Source organism: Cottoperca gobio, chromosome 15, assembly GCF_900634415.1.
Source record: "Cottoperca gobio chromosome 15, fCotGob3.1, whole genome shotgun sequence".
Taxonomy (NCBI): domain Eukaryota; kingdom Metazoa; phylum Chordata; class Actinopteri; order Perciformes; family Bovichtidae; genus Cottoperca; species Cottoperca gobio.
Window position 1 is genome coordinate 1294739 of NC_041369.1, and position 15864 is coordinate 1310602.

Below are 15864 nucleotides of genomic sequence, written 5' to 3' on the forward strand. Positions count from 1 at the left end.
ATCAAGTGTGAAAGCCACCTGCACTCTGGACGCCATCCCCTCAAGCTTTGTCAAGGTCTGCCTTCCTGCTCCATCACTGCAACATTAAACTCCTCCCTGTCAACTGGCAATGTCCCACCATCCACAGTACTGAAACTGCACTCCTCAAAATTACCGACGACCTTCTCCTCTCCTCTGACGCCGGTAACCTCAACATTATCGTCCTCCTCGACCTCAGCGCCCTTTGACACCATCAATCACTCCATCCTCCTCACCTGACTTGAAACCACCTTCAACATCACCGGCACTGCCCTCTCTTGGTTCAAATCATACCTCTCTGACAGGCACCAGTTCATCTCCATTAATAACTCCAAATCCCCCACCGCTCCCCTCTCCCAAGGTGTCCTCCAAGGTTCAGTTCTCAGCCCCCTCATCTTCATCCTGTACCTGTTTCTCCCTTGGTCACTTAATCCGCCATCATGGTCTCCAATTCCACTGCTTTGCCGATGATATCCAGCTCCTCATCTCCACCAAGTCAATCTTCACTGCTACCCTATCCAGACAAACTGCATCACTGAAATATAATCCTGGCTTCAAATCGATTTCTTCAAACTAAACTGTGATATATCTGAAATCATCTTCATTGGACCAAAAACGCTCACCAAATCCACCCACAACCTCACCCTCAACATCGACGCTTCCTCAGTTTTCACCTCCCCTCACATCTGGTATCTTGGCATCATCTTTGATCAAACCCTCTCCTTTGACCAACACACTAAACAGATCACCAAGACAGCCTTCTTCTATCTCAACATCATCGCCCGTCTCAGTCCATCCCTCTCCTTCACAGCTGCAGAAACCCTCACCCACGCCTTCCTCACCTCCCGTCTGGACTACTGTAACAGCCTCCTCTATGGTTCACCCTCAAAAATCATCAACAAACTCCAATACATCCAGAACTCCTGTCTTCTCACCCACTCCCGGATCCGTGACCACATCACCCCCATCCTTTACAAGCTCCACCCTCCGCTCTGCTGCTGCTAACCTCCTGGTTAAGACCGGGGTGGGGCTTCTCCATCGCTGCTCCCACCCTCTGGAACTCTCTACCTCAAACCCTCAGACTTCTCCTCACTCACCACATTCAAAACATCACTTAAGACTCACCTGTTCAACACTGCACTCTGACCATCTCTTCTCCTTGTCCTCCCTTTTTGTTTGTTTATATATTCATTTATTTTTGTATTATTCACTCTGTTAAGAGTCTTTGAGTTATTAGAAAAGTATAATGTATTATTATTATTATGACTTCGATGATGAATATGATTGAAAGCTCACACATTCAGGCTGTCCAGTGAACTGTGACTGATGCAAACATCTTAACTGCAAGTCGGGCGTGCCTCTCTCTGGACTGCTCAAGTCACACTGAAATAAATTAGGGCAGCAGGATATCAGTGTCCTAAGTAGGCTTTAAACATAAGCTGCTATATGTGGATGTGCACCTTGTAATGTGAAGTAGTGTTCTGTAATGTCTGACTATTGTAAGAATTACATAATATTGCATCTTCTCATCCATGGAAGGCAATACATATTAGACAATTAATCAATGTTTTGAAGCCTGGATTTGAGTTTGCTACTCGTGGCCATTTTGGCAGTTACTTGAGCAAGAAGAAAAAAGGGGGGGGGGGGAGAATAGAGCGTTGGTGGAGCTCAGATGGGACTAGCAACAAGCACTGAGGATGTGTTTACAACATGTCGATGTTTTGATGTGTGTATGCACAATAACTACATCGCAGGTCGTGTGATGTTGGCTCAGAAAATTAACTCATACACGTCATACTACACTTTTTTTGATGCTTAATACAAAAGTAAAAATGGCACGGTTTTCATTTTCCATGACTAATCTACAAGAGAATTCTGTCCGACATAACGTAATTTACTCTGATTTTAAGGGTTATCTTGGATACACAGAGTTTGTTTCTAGCGAGTGACATGAAGGCTTTGCATACACAGCAAACCACCACTAACATTCATTTTTGTTAAACAACTAAAGCAGGCCCAGCGAGTTGTCAACCACAACATGAAAATGAGCCGGAAAGGAACCGGACAAAAACGCTGCAAAAGGAAGATTTGGTTGCAGAAATAAACTCAACTGCAGTTGTATGGAAAGTAAAGGATGATGTTGACGAAAAGCAGCTGCTTTATCAGTGCCTTGCAATTATTGCTACAATACTAGGTAAAAAGAATAATTAGTTTGGTCATTTAAATTGGTGCAAAAAGCTCTGTAAGACCAGAGCAAAGACAGGATACTGAATACCTGAATACCATCCAAAGCAAAAAACTACTTTTTGGCTGCCTTTGCCAGTGTTACACCATATGAGCGAGGTTCCAATGAGAGAAATCATTTTTGAGATAACTTTTAACCACGCAAAAGACATGGTAACAATTTACACAGTTACCAAAGAGGGTTTTAAAAGCATTTCTGTACGCTAATATTATTTCAAATGCAAAATGTAAAAAACAAACAATGAAGTGAAATATTCTTATATTTTGGGTTATGATGACATAAAGGAGTTAGTTAATGCCAAACACATGAGACACAAGTTATATTCATTTAGAATTTGAACATTTTCAGAATGTACTTGTACTTTCTTGCACTAAAACGAAGGGAAAAATTTGGAGTTGTCGTTATTTATAGGTTATTATGCTCTGATTTTACTGGTCCGGCCCACTTGAGATCAAATTTTGCTGTATGTGGCCCCTGAACTAAAATGAGTTTGGCACCCCTGACCCTGACTGTTTAAGCAGTGGAAAAAACAGCAAATGAGCACTTTATTTTTCAAAATATAAAAGTGTATATATTATTTAATATGTACTTTACGCTTTGTTTTTTTGTATTGCCTTGCGTTAAAACAGTGGTCGGTCACTCACAGCTGGAAGGTCAGGGGTGCAACCTACAATCACATTCCCTTTTATCAGAATGCCAAACAAGATGGATTTTCAGACAGATGATGATCAGTAAAGAAACTCGAGAAGCAGAAGGCCCCTGTCTCCTGTGGTCAACATGTTGAAGTTTTGGGCATTATACTCAACCCCAAACAGCTACCAGTGGCATAGCCAACGGTGTGTGAGTGTGTGTGAATGTTTATCGCTCCTGATGATCAGGCGCCATCTTGTATGAGTGTGTGTGGGAATGGGTGAATGCTGACATGTGTTGTAAAAGATTTCAGTATTCGCAAAGACTGGAAAAGAGCTCCTGGAATCTGTCAGCAAGTCACTGGGCCCAGTGCTGGACTTCACAGATAAACTCTCAGGGGACTACATTAGTGTCTTCTATGTGAAGCCAGTTCTTCACATCTTCAACACTACAATGCTGCTAATGAAAGAGGAAGACACAAACCTAACAAAGACCTTGAAGAACGAGATGTTGGACTGCATCGACTAGAAATATGAAGATGAAGGTACTCAGAAGCTGCTGGATGTGGCCTCTTGTTTGGACCCCCGGTTCAAGATGGACTTAGTGAACACAACAAGCCCCAAGTCAAGGCCAGAGTGACATCCGAGATGATGGAAAACAGAAGTATTGAAGTGAAGCCCAAAGTTGCTGTCCCTGGAAAAGAAAACCCAAGAAGTCCTTGGGAAGGTTCTTTAAACAGAGCGTAGCTGCAGCAAAGGGTGATTCTTCTGATTCTTAAGTTGGGAGTTAAACAATTAACTAACACCTTCTATAGACAAAGAGGACAACCCACTTGCATGTTGGAAAACACACAGACCTGGTATTAACATGCGTCTTTTGTGATCCGATCACAAGTACACAGCTCTAAGTAGAGGTTTGAAAGCACTAAAGGCGCAATAATAATAATAATAATAATAATAATAATAATAATAATAATATAATAATCCTCTCTGGAAACCATCACCTTATCGTGGTGGAGAGGTTTGTGTGTCCCTATGAACCTGAGAGCTGTGTAGTCTGGAGCCTAGTGCTCCTGGTAGGGTCTCCCAAGGCAAATTGGTCTCAGGTGAGGGGCCAGACTAAGAATGGTTCAAAAACGACTTCATGAAAGAAAGGGAAAGGAAAGGAGAGACCCTGCCCGGAGGAAGCCCGGGGCCCCCGTCTGGAGGGAGGGCCCGACAGCGAGCGCCTGGTGGCCGGGTTTGCCACGGAGCCCGGTCGGGCACAGCCCGAAGAAGCTACGTGGTACCTCCCATCCATCCATCCATCCTGTGGGCCCACCACTCATGGGAAAAACAGCTGGGGTCGGGTGCGCTGTCACATGGGTGGCAGTGATGGTCAGGGACCTCGACGGACCAGACCCGGGCAGCAGAGGCTGGCTCTGGGGACGTGGAACGTCACCTCTCTGTGGGGGAAGGAGCCAGAACTAGTGCGGGAGGTGGATCGCTACCAGTTGGATCTGGTGGGGCTTACCTCCACGCACAGTCTTGGCTCTGGAACCGTACTCCTGGATAGGGGTTGGACTCTATTCTTCTCCGGAGTTGCCCAAGGTGTGAGGCGTCGGGCCGGGGTGGGGATACTCACTAGCCCCCGGCTGAGCGCCGCTACGTTGGAGTTTATCCCGGTGGACGAGAGGGTCGCCTCCCTACGCCTTCGGGTTATGGGGGGGGAAAACTCTGACTGTTGTTTGTGCCTATGCCCCAAACCGCAGTTCTGAGTATTCGGCCTTCTTGGAGACCCTGAATGGAGCCCTGCAGGGGGCTCCAGTAGGGGACTCCGTAGTCTTGCTGGGAGACTTCAACGCACACGTGGGAAACGATGGAGACACCTGGAGAGGCGTGATTGGGAGGAAGGGCCTCCCTGATCTAAACCCGAACGGTCGTTTGTTGTTGGACTTCTGTGCTAGTCATGGAATGGCCATAACAAACACCATGTTCGAACATAAGGATGCTCATAAGTGCACGTGGTACCAGAGCACCCTAGGCCAAAGGTCAATGATCGATTTCGTAATCGTATCATCTGATCTGAGGCCGCGTGTTTTGGACACTCGGGTGAAGAGAGAGGCGGAGCTGTCGACTGATCACCAACTGGTGTTGAGTTGGATCAAGGGGTGGGAGAAGACTCTGGACAGACCTGGTAAACCCAAACGGGTAGTGCGGGTGAACTGGGAACGTCTGGTGGAAGCCCCTGTCCTGGGGATCTTTAACTCACACCTCCGGCGGAGCTTTTCAGCTATCCCTGTGGAGGTTGGGGGCATTGAACCTGAGTGGGCGATGTTCAAAACCTCTATTGCTGAAGCTGCGGTGATGAGCTGTGGTCTCAAGGTCTTAGGTGCCTCAAGGGGCGGTAACCCTCGAACACCGCGGTGGACCCCGGTGGTCAGGGAAGCCGTCCGACTGAAGAAGTCCTTCCGGGTTATGTTATCCGGGAGGACTCCGGAAACAGTTGCAGGGTATCGAAGGACTAGAAGGGCGGCAGCTTCTGCCGTGTCAGAGGCAAAGCAGCGGGTGTGGGAGAAGTTCGGAGAAGCTATGGAGAAGGACTTTCGGTCGGCACCAAGGTGCTTCTGGAAAACCATCCGGCACCTCAGGAGGGGGAAGCGAGGAACCATCCAAGCTGTGTACAGCAAGGGTGGGACCCTGCTGACTTCAACTGAGAAGGTTATCGGCCGCTGGAAGGAGCACTTTGAGGAACTCCTGAATCCGACTAACACGCCCTCTATGGTTGAGGCAGAGCTGGAAGCTGATGGGGGATCATCGTCAATTTCCCTGATGGAAGTCACTGAGGTAGTCAAACAACTCCACAGTGGCAAAGCCGCAGGGGTTGATCCGTCCAGAAATTGCATGGAAATCTGGGACAGTGTCTAGGGGTTGGCAGACCGGGGTGGTGGTTCCCCTATTTAAAAAGGGGGACCAGAGAGTGTGTGCCAATGACAGGGGTATCACACTTCTCAGCCTCCCTGGTAAAGTCTACTCCAAGGTACTGGAAAGGAGGGTTCGGCCGGTAGCCGAACCTCTGATTGAAGAGGAACAATGCGGATTCCGTCCTGGTCGTGGAACAACAGACCAACTCTTTACTCTTGCAAGGATCCTGGAGGGGGCCTGGGAGTACGCCCATCCGGTCTACATGTGTTTTGTGGATCTGGAGAAGGCGTATGACCGGGTCCCCCGGGTGATACTGTGGGAGGTGCTGCGGGAGTATGGGGTCACTTTTGAGGACCATCCAATCCCTGTACGCCCAAAGCGACAGTTGTGTCCGGATACTCGGCAGTAAGTCGGACTCGTTTCCCGTGAATGTTGGCCTCCGACAGGGCTGCGCTTTATCACCAATCCTGTTCATGATTTTCATGGATAGGATATCGAGGCGTAGTCGTGGAGGAGAGGGGTTGCAGTTCGGTGACCTGAGGATCTCATCGCTGCTCTTTGCAGATGATGTGGTCCTTATGGCATCATCGGTCTGTGACCTTCAACAATCACTGGATCGGTTTGCAGCCGAGTGTGCAGCGGTTGGGATGAGGATTAGCACCTCCAAATCTGAGGCCATGACTCTCAGCAGGAAACCAGTGGATTGCCTACTCCGGGTAGGGAATGAGCCATTACCCCAAGTGAAGGAGTTCAAGTACCTCGGGGTCTTGTTCGCGAGTGAGGGGACAATGGAGCGAGAGATTGGAGCAGCGGGGGCGGTATTACAGTCACTTTACCGCACCGTTGTGACGAAAAGAGAGCTGAGCCAGAAGGCAAAGCTCTCAATATACCGGTCGATCTTCGTTCCTACCCTCACCTATGGTCATGACCGAAAGAACGAGATCACGGGTACAAGCGGCCGAAATGGGTTTTCTCAGACGGGTGGCTGGCGTCTCCCTTAGAGATAGGGTGAGAAGCTCAGCCATCCGTGAGAGACTCGGAGTAGAGCCGCTGCTCCTTTACGTTGAAAGGAGCCAGTTGAGGTGGTTCGGGCATCTAGTAAGGATGCCACCTGGGCGCCTCCCTAGGGAGGTGTTCCAGGCACGTCCAGCTGGGAGGAGACCCCGGGGAAGACCCAGGACTCGGTGGAGAGATTATATCTCCTCACTGGCCTGGGAACGCCTCAGGATCCCCCAGTCGGAGCTGGAGGATGTGGCCCGGAGAAGGGAAGATTGGGGTTCCTTACTGGAGCTGCTGCCCCCGCGACCCAATCCCGGATAAGCGGTAGACAATGGATGGATGGATAGATAATAATAATAATAATAATAATAATAATAATAATAATAATAATAATAATAATAATAATAATAATAATACATTAGATTTGTTTAGCGCTTTTCTAAAAACTCAAAGACGCCTGAGATCTGATTGATCAGACCACATTCGGAGATGGTCTGGGCCACATAAGGCCACATTCCTTTAGCAGTGTGTTTGCAAATGGGCCCTGGGCCACATTGAAAGGCCCGTTGAGAAGTTTTCCTTTTGTATTATGCAGCAAAAAAGTTGTTGCATGACGTGTTTGAGTTCATTTGCCGACATCGCAAGTCCTGGAATGTGACTATTGCACATACGTACATTGCAATGTTGATGTTGAAACGCTAGCCTGTACATCTTTGCTTGTCCAAACAAGAGTTCTTCATTGTTCTTAATTTCTAAGTATTTGTCTTGATTTAATATTAAATTGTTGGTTATTGTGCTGAAATTCAGTTCGAGGAACGTTCCCCCATCGGGCGGAGAACAGTGGATTCATGAGCAGCTGGAGCTTGGTTGGTAGCTGAGCACACATGGTTAAGGGAAGATCTGCTAATACAATGAAGTTCAAAATACCCAAAACCCTAAAGCTCGGCAAGATCATGAATTTTATGACATGAAAAGAAAAAAAATCCCTCAGACCAGAGCTCCTTCTCTTTAGCTAGTTTAGAGGTTGTTAGCTTGGAATCAAAAGTCCCACCTGTTCACTTTTGGAACATTAATTTCCTCATACAAACTACCTGCTTCACATTTCTACATCAAAGTAGCCAGGCAAAGTGTTACTTTTAGTGAAACATATGTTTCCCCAATTGGTGCAGAGCCGTCGGAAAGAAAGAGTGCGAGTTCCTAGAGAGGGCAGAGCGTTTTGGTCACACTCTAAGGAAATGCTTTAAACTGAACAATGGCTTTCCTTCCTGCCTGTCTGAAATGGAAAAACTGATGATAATTGAAATAGCAATAGCTCAAACAGTCCCTGATTACTGAAGACAATTCTCTTAACCCAAACTCGACAAAAATTGATATTGTGCCGACAGTATTTCATTATCTGTAGTAAGCTTGAACAACACACATATGGAATGAGTTTTAGTATTTGATGTGTCCAGTGTTCTTTCATAGTATCACATACCTTCATGTTTCAGATCTGATTCTGCAGCCATGGTTTTCTTGGGGTGTGTGCATATTTAAACAGCCTATGAATTATTTAACAGTGAGTAAGAATTCACGGCTTAGCCAGGGCAGCATCACATTTTAATTAAGGATACATATCTGTCCAAGCTGACTTGCAGTTTATACAAATTTTTTAAAGCATTTAATTCTGCTTCATATTCACTAATAACTCAACGGGATATATTAACACATACCAACTATAGATTATACAGAGGTTTTGTACTGACAGGGCTGTAGTTAAGACTCCCACATGCAGGGAGAATGTGTATGCTTCACATTGGAGGGTAATTAGTTAGCGATGCATTTAGCTTTTTTCCAATACAGTACAAAATCTGCAAGATGCAGACAAGCTGAAGAATGCAAATCTAAATGTTTACCCTGTGCATTGATTTCATCCCGTAGTACAAAGACATGTAGGTCACAGGGACTGGATATTCTAAATTGGCTATAGGTGTTATAGACTGGTGATCTGTCCAGATCTAGCCTGGCTTTTGCCCAATTTTCAGTGTAATGTTTATAACACATTGTCCCTTATCATGGAAAATGCCAATATTTAGTTTGAACATGGTCAAGTCCAAGTTCATTGCAGTACAGGTGCAAAAAGTCAAGACCAAGCTATGACTAACAATGTATAGTGCAGAGCACAAGACATCGATCTCATCTGTAAATTGTGATTTATGACCTCAGCACTCTGTAGGTTGATTTGGTCACGTAGCTTTCACTACGCAGATATTTGGGAACAATCAAAACATTTGACCTGTTATCCAACAGTGGTTTGCATCTTCAATATGTTGTGACTGTACAGATAACTACTGTATGTCTGTATCTCCACAGACTGTGCCGCTCCACTCTACTCTGCTTCTTTGCAGGCTAACTATGGCCGTCAGGAGAAATCTGTTCAAATATTGGATTTATTTTTTGCCACTTTTGAACTCTTGATGCTTATGATGTGCATTTCAGATAAAATGTGAAGTAGTAAAACATTGTTTAATTGCATCCACAGAGGCAGAGACTTATCCACAATATCTCTACAGAGATAATATTTAGAAATGTGTCACAGAACAGATTCTCCAAATTGTTTTTGTTTCCAAATGAGTGTGCTTCCTCCCTCTTTACCAGCTCCTATCTGATGGCCAGTGGGCAGCACCTCCCCCATCCTGTAACCTCCTGGTCACTCATGCCATCATCGTCTTTTATATGAAAGCAAAGGTGATGTTATGGTGTTATTGCATGCGGAGCATGCGTGTTATTTTATTACCTTTGTAGTATAGAAAACAAAGTTGCTTATAATACTTAAGACTTGGCAACTAAATTAAGAAGTTTAGCCAGTGTTTTAAATCACCCAACCCACTAACCATCCCCTGTCTGACACCCTCCCCTTCCCCCACACAATTCACACACACATGTCAACACCATGCAGAAGACACTTACTGAATAGTTGTGTAAATGAAGTACCTTTTGGTTTACTGAGAGCTTCAACTCTTTTAGTTGCAGCTGAACTTAAATTGCAGCAGCAGAGAGTAAAAGAGATATTTTCAACATTAATACAAGTGAAACGTCATTAAAAAACGGACTCAACTAAAATACAGAATCACTTGTTATGCTCACAATTCTTCGTGTGCAATCACGTGACAAAACTGTAACGTATGCGTGCGACGCCATGTTGGATGTTATACAAACGGCCTTGACCCGTACACGCTAAAGCCGTCGGATTATATTGAGGATTTAGATTCATTACCGCCGATTGAATATCCTGATATTGTGAACTACCTTGTACTACAAACGTCGTGGGCAACCAACGCACAAATGAAGGCATACAAGAGCTTAGATGCTTATAATTTCTTTGTTTCTGGCTGGGTTGGTAGTCTTCTTACCAAACCAGTGAAAGATGACAGGGTGCTCGTCCATGCCCGTGTAAATCACTCTCAAAGAGCTCGAGATACACCGCTCAAGCCGTGGTTTGTGAACGTAGCTTTAGCATGAACTCTTACCAGATATAAAGTGGACACCACACACACGGGTGAATTGTGCTTTTTCTTCTGTTAAATCCTCACGAGTTATGTTGCTAAACCACAGCTTACGGCGTTCGATAGACAGTAATTAATTGTTTTTGATGATTGTAGGAAATCTAAAGAACCGTTTCTCTGGGTCACGAGTAGCGTTATGACCACAATTATACACTGCGCACACGATTGGCATTTTCTTTCAATATTAGACGTTTAAATACAAAGAAAATTACGAAGCGTTGCAGCAACTCACACGTGAACGGCCGCCATCTTGGTTGTGTATATCATCCAACATGGCTGAATTCCGGGTTGGGAAATAAGCGTGACGTCACATGCACACGATCAATAAGTGATTCCTGATCATAGTGATTACAACATCAGTGCATCACTGTTATCTGTTCCCATGAACCCCAGAGCTCAGGTCACAGACTGTGACTGTGCTACATGTGCACCGACTGCACATGAGGAGCGTGTCTGTATGTAGACACCCAACTAAGTATGTAGAGATTCTGCAGTGGTAGGCTGCCTGAGCGTTGTAAAGGTTGCGCCCGTGCAGTTCGATTTTGTTTGTTTCGCTTCAGAATTTATATTCCGCTTGTGCAAGTAGTAGACATAAACAGCTGCTACAGGTCGCACCAAAAGGATGACCATTACCGAAACGAACGTCCTGTATCGAACTATTTGATCAGACTACACAAACCGCGCATTACATATAGCACTTTTCCAATCTTTGCAATCACTCAGAGCACGTTACAACACATGTCATCATTCACCCCTTCACACAGACTCAGAGGTCAGACGCAAGGTGCACATCAGCTCGTCAGTAGGGATAAACATTCACACACTGTTGGCATCAGGAGCAATATGGGGTTCAGTATTTTGCTCAAGGACACTTCGACATGCTGCCTGAAGGGGCTGGGGATCGAACCAACTACCTCCTGAGCCATGTTTGCCTCACTACCATTGACAGAAAGAATAAAACGATTGTCACGGTGATAACTTTACAGAGCTGTAAAATTCTCACTCAAGAGTATTATAAATGTCTATGCAGTGCTAAACTTCTGAAGTCTCAAACCTCATGCATCTATTACTCAAACCAGCCTTCCTGGGCTATATTTCATGTAGAAAGGCTCTTTATTGTCTAGGTTAGCTGAGCGGTGTTCCAATTGTTGTCAATTTACCACGCTGACTCACTGCACTGCTATATACTGCAGAGGGAGCAGAAAGTTCTATCAATAATCTGAGAAGGACTAGTGACTAAAGACCTTAGTCAGCTAAGAGCCACACCTTACTGAAACCAGTGATGAAATGAGACAACATTTGAATACTAATGAAATTCGGAGCTATCCCTGAGTTGGATGGCTATTACCTAAAGCAAAATTAATGCTTAGTCACTGGACATTCAGGACAGTTGTCTAAAAAGCAGATGTTGCAATTTGACTCCACCTTCACTGCCGATTGATGATTCAGCAGAGTCACATCTAACTGACCTCCCACTCATGGATAATCATAAAATGAACATATATTATGTTATATCTCTTTGCATGAGTCACATAAGTGCTTATATTTTCTCTTACTCTTCTGTCAGCTTCATTTCAGAACATAAAAAAGGAAGGTGTGGAAGTTATATTACTATGGCAATAAGCACTGAGCAACTGGCCTTGGCATTACAAACAAAATTACTCAATTTAACATGACATTGAAATGTATGGCCTGCAATTTACTTTGATGAAATCACATATATCAAGAGACCAGTGCACAAAATGTTGAGTTTAAGACCGCGCCTTTTCTTTTACTGGATGGATGAGCACGATGAAGGAAGAGATATAGAAGAGTTAAAGCTTACAGGTGACCTGACTCAGGACTTTATGGGCAGCCACTCAGCAGTCGCTTTTACCCAGTCGCACACTGTTTACTGTGCAGGTGAAGTAAGGGGATGTTGGACAGGAAACTAATTGGCACTGAATCCAGGGCCCTGCTGGGCCCCAAAACAGTGTCCAGTGCTTTGAACCAACTCTTGGAACTGCACCCTTGGTAAGACAGCACATAAAAGTATTTCACTAAATGCCAAACTATTCCTTTAAAGTATTAGTTGCACTGATCTGATCACTGCTAGCAATCCCTGAAAGTACCTGAAATGTTGATCTTCTATCACCTACAGACTACAAACATATTGTTCAGTGGACAAGTGTACAAAGAAAATCATTATCTAAAAGCATACTTGCTTTATCTTGAGTCTGTATTGCTGTGGTGGCGGTCTAGTGAAAATACAAGACACACACAAATCAAGTTGTTGACTTCTCAAGTAAATAATATTAGACACGGAGACTTAGAGATGCTAAGCCTAATGTGATCAGTCAAGCTCAGCGTCCCACCCCATATTATGACATCTGGCTGTCAGTGTTGTCATTTATCATGATTGTGCAACATCCTGCTGCAAGTTAATGCAGTTTGGTTTCACTGCAGGGGAGATGGGCCACAGTGAGGATCATCAGAATGATGCTGCCTTCATGCCAATAAATTGCATCAAGAGTCTAAACTCTTAAAAAGGTGTAAAGTATGTTTATTGTAAACCTTGGCCTTCCGTTTAGGCTTAAACAAATATATTTTGCATGCTAAACAAAGATGCTTGAAGAACAGACAGCATTGCAGAGGCAGAACCAAACCACACAAAAAAATATATATAACTCAAATCTATAGATTAGACTTGGTAACTGACTATAGGGTGCTAATTCTCTCACTCACTCTCACTCACTCTCACTCACTCACTCTCACTTTATTTACACCATGTATAAAAGTCTGCCTTCACAACTAGGTGATAGTAACATCCAGGTAACAGCTTGTGGCTGACAACAGAATACAGTGCTGGTGTCTGCAATCTTTCCAGTATGACTTAATTAACTCACAAGTTAGAAGTTTACCTTTCAACAACTCAAGCAAACGTTGTTTAGCTTTAGGAGTTCAAGTTACAAAAAGTCTGGTATTTAGCTCTCATCCCTGAAGGACATCATCGGGGTGCAGTCTCTATGGCACTCAATCAGTTACATTACATAACACTGGAGTAGTGCCAAGCCCCCAGAAAGGTTAGTCCTAGTATCTCGAGGGGAAAGAACTTCAAACCAACCAAACTCCATTTATTTTTTCCTAATTCAAATCATGTTTTTAAAGCTCGAACATATGATGTCATACAAATCACTAAATTATTGAAAAAAACAACATACATAACATAAACATAGATGCTCCTTGTTGTATTGAGTCAAATTGTCCACCGAATTGTACGGCATAAGTATTTGCAACGGATCTTATATAATGATAAGGAATAACTAGCTGTGCTTTCAGACAAGCGAGCAACACGAAAATTAGAGATATTCCACAGAAGTTTGTATGTATGTACCTATGGCAGAAGAAGAAAGCCAAACTTATCTGCCATCTATCCATCCAGCAGACAAAAACATGTTGGACTTATAAAACCGTTTGTGATGTTGATTTGAAAAGCACCTCACGTTACTGTGGCCAGACAGCAGCACCACACCAGTCTGGGCGGGTGATGAACACTGCGTTACCTGAGGACATGGTGCAGACTCTTTTGCTGCATTGAGTCACAACTCCGGTGGGACGGGTCATGTGACCAAACTCTGCACCGTTATGGAGGACGAAACTGAGCCGCATCTGTTCACCAGCCAGCTGATAACAACCTCAAACACAAAGCTCAGCCTTGCAATCGAAAAAGAAACAAGCCGGAGTAATAAACTTGTAATATCGCCATGTTTTTCTGGAGTGCTGCTCCGTGCAGGCCAGTAGGCGAGGTCTTGTAACGTTACACTGCGGCTGCCCTTGGAAAGCCAGGGCATTGCTTCATAGCTTATACAGCCTCCCTGCACGGCCGTTGATATGTCAGAAAGACACATGTACACATAACAATGTAGTTCAACAATATGTTGTATCATCAGCTTTTACTAACCTCAACAATTTCACAGTTCGTCCCGCAGACGACCACACCGAAGCACAAACTGCACACTGCACGCGCGCAATGATTGCTATCTGAGATGACCACTGCTTAAAACTACAAAAAAAGACCGTTTGAAGCTTACACAGTCGTATTTACCTGTTATTATCTTCTCTGTCGCAGTTTCTTTTTCAGTCATCATATCCCGCAGTTTCACCTCCTCCCGAGCCTTCTCACCGATACAGCTACACCAAGCAATTTTCCTGGTTTACTGGAAATACCGGGACAAATAAGAAAGAAACTTCAACAAAAACAGCCTCCAATCTGCTGATTCGATGTCCCATTCAATTTTACTTCACCTTGCCGCTTCTTGTTTAATGGACAAGCCGTTAAAAAGCACATGGAGGAGATATGTGGTATGGAGGTTTTTGAAGTAGGGGGGCAGTGCCTTCTCAGAGAGGATGTTGGACCCCAGACTGCTGTTGCTCTGTCCGCCCCTCCCACCACATTCACGGCTGTCCTGGCCAGGAATTCAGCAGCTCTGCTCAAATCAGCCGGTAGGGATGCTGTGACCTCCACTAACCACACCTGAGTGAGTCCAGATTTCATGTAGATTTGAAAGACACACTTTGTTAATAGACGTTAGTATTGGGAAACCGATGCAGACTGAATGTATGGGCCGCTTTTGTGCTTCTTGGTGAGATTTGACCAAAAGGTCTTTTTTTTAAAGCCCCAACCACATGGTTTAGTTCATACACTTTAATTAGTTTACTCATAACAAGTGTGATAACAAGCCATATGCAGGATAGGATTGCGAAACACTGTCATTCAAAAGTAATAAACATTTTTTGTAAAGAGAAATGTGAAATATAGATTCAGCTGGAACCCATTGGGCCAAATCCTCCAGTGATCAACCAGGGATTTAAGTCCCATTTGGATTGTCCAAGTGGGATATTTTTGGCGCACATTTTTAATCACACTTGATTGATTCATTTCTAGTATTCATCTATTTAAAGTTTTTATTTGTCTATTTTCATCAGTAACTTATGTAGATCCCACATTGAATGGTGGTGGTAGTTAACACAATTTAAGGCTGGCTCACAATAAAAGATTTTTCAAATTTTAACATATGTTGAAAATGTGAGAGACCCCACACAAACGACATCTTATGATACATTCAAGAGTTTTATTCCTATAGTGTATGAATCTTGCAAAATCTCTCACGATCAAACTTGATTTTAGTGTAAACACGTATAGCAGATGAATTACTAGCATTAGTTTTTCCACAACTTTGTACTTGGATGAAGTATTGGAGACAACGTGAACAAGGACTGTACATGTTACAGCACAATCTGATAATCTTCAACCATCAAAGAATCAAGGCTTTTCTGACAATTATTGGGCAATTATTATTACTGCCGAACTCTGTGAAAGCTCAAGTCTTTCTGTTTGTCAATTGGTTTGTGCTAATGACTATTAGTGTTATTATTAGAGCCGTCAAGCCATTCAAAAATATAATTAATTACATAATTATAATATATGCTATGAGAAGCATTTCAAAATATTCAAATGGTTTTGGAAGATGAGTGAATCAATGAG

At 44.0% G+C, this 15864-nt stretch overlaps 1 protein-coding gene across 4 annotated transcripts in view; it reads right to left on the bottom strand.

Moving 5' to 3' along the window:
- hspa12a (heat shock protein 12A) overlaps positions 1–14725 on the bottom strand; it is a 55358-nt gene extending 40633 nt beyond the window's left edge. For 3 of the 4 annotated variants that reach the window (XM_029449827.1, XM_029449826.1, XM_029449828.1), the window contains exon 1: positions 14425–14675. In XM_029449827.1, coding sequence (XP_029305687.1) covers positions 14425–14467 — 43 coding nt within the window. In that variant the 5' untranslated portion in view covers positions 14468–14675. Of the gene's footprint in view, positions 1–14424 lie in introns of all 4 variants that reach the window. The other variant, XM_029449825.1, reaches the window with a different exon arrangement.
- Between the last annotated feature and the right edge of the window lie 1139 nt (positions 14726–15864).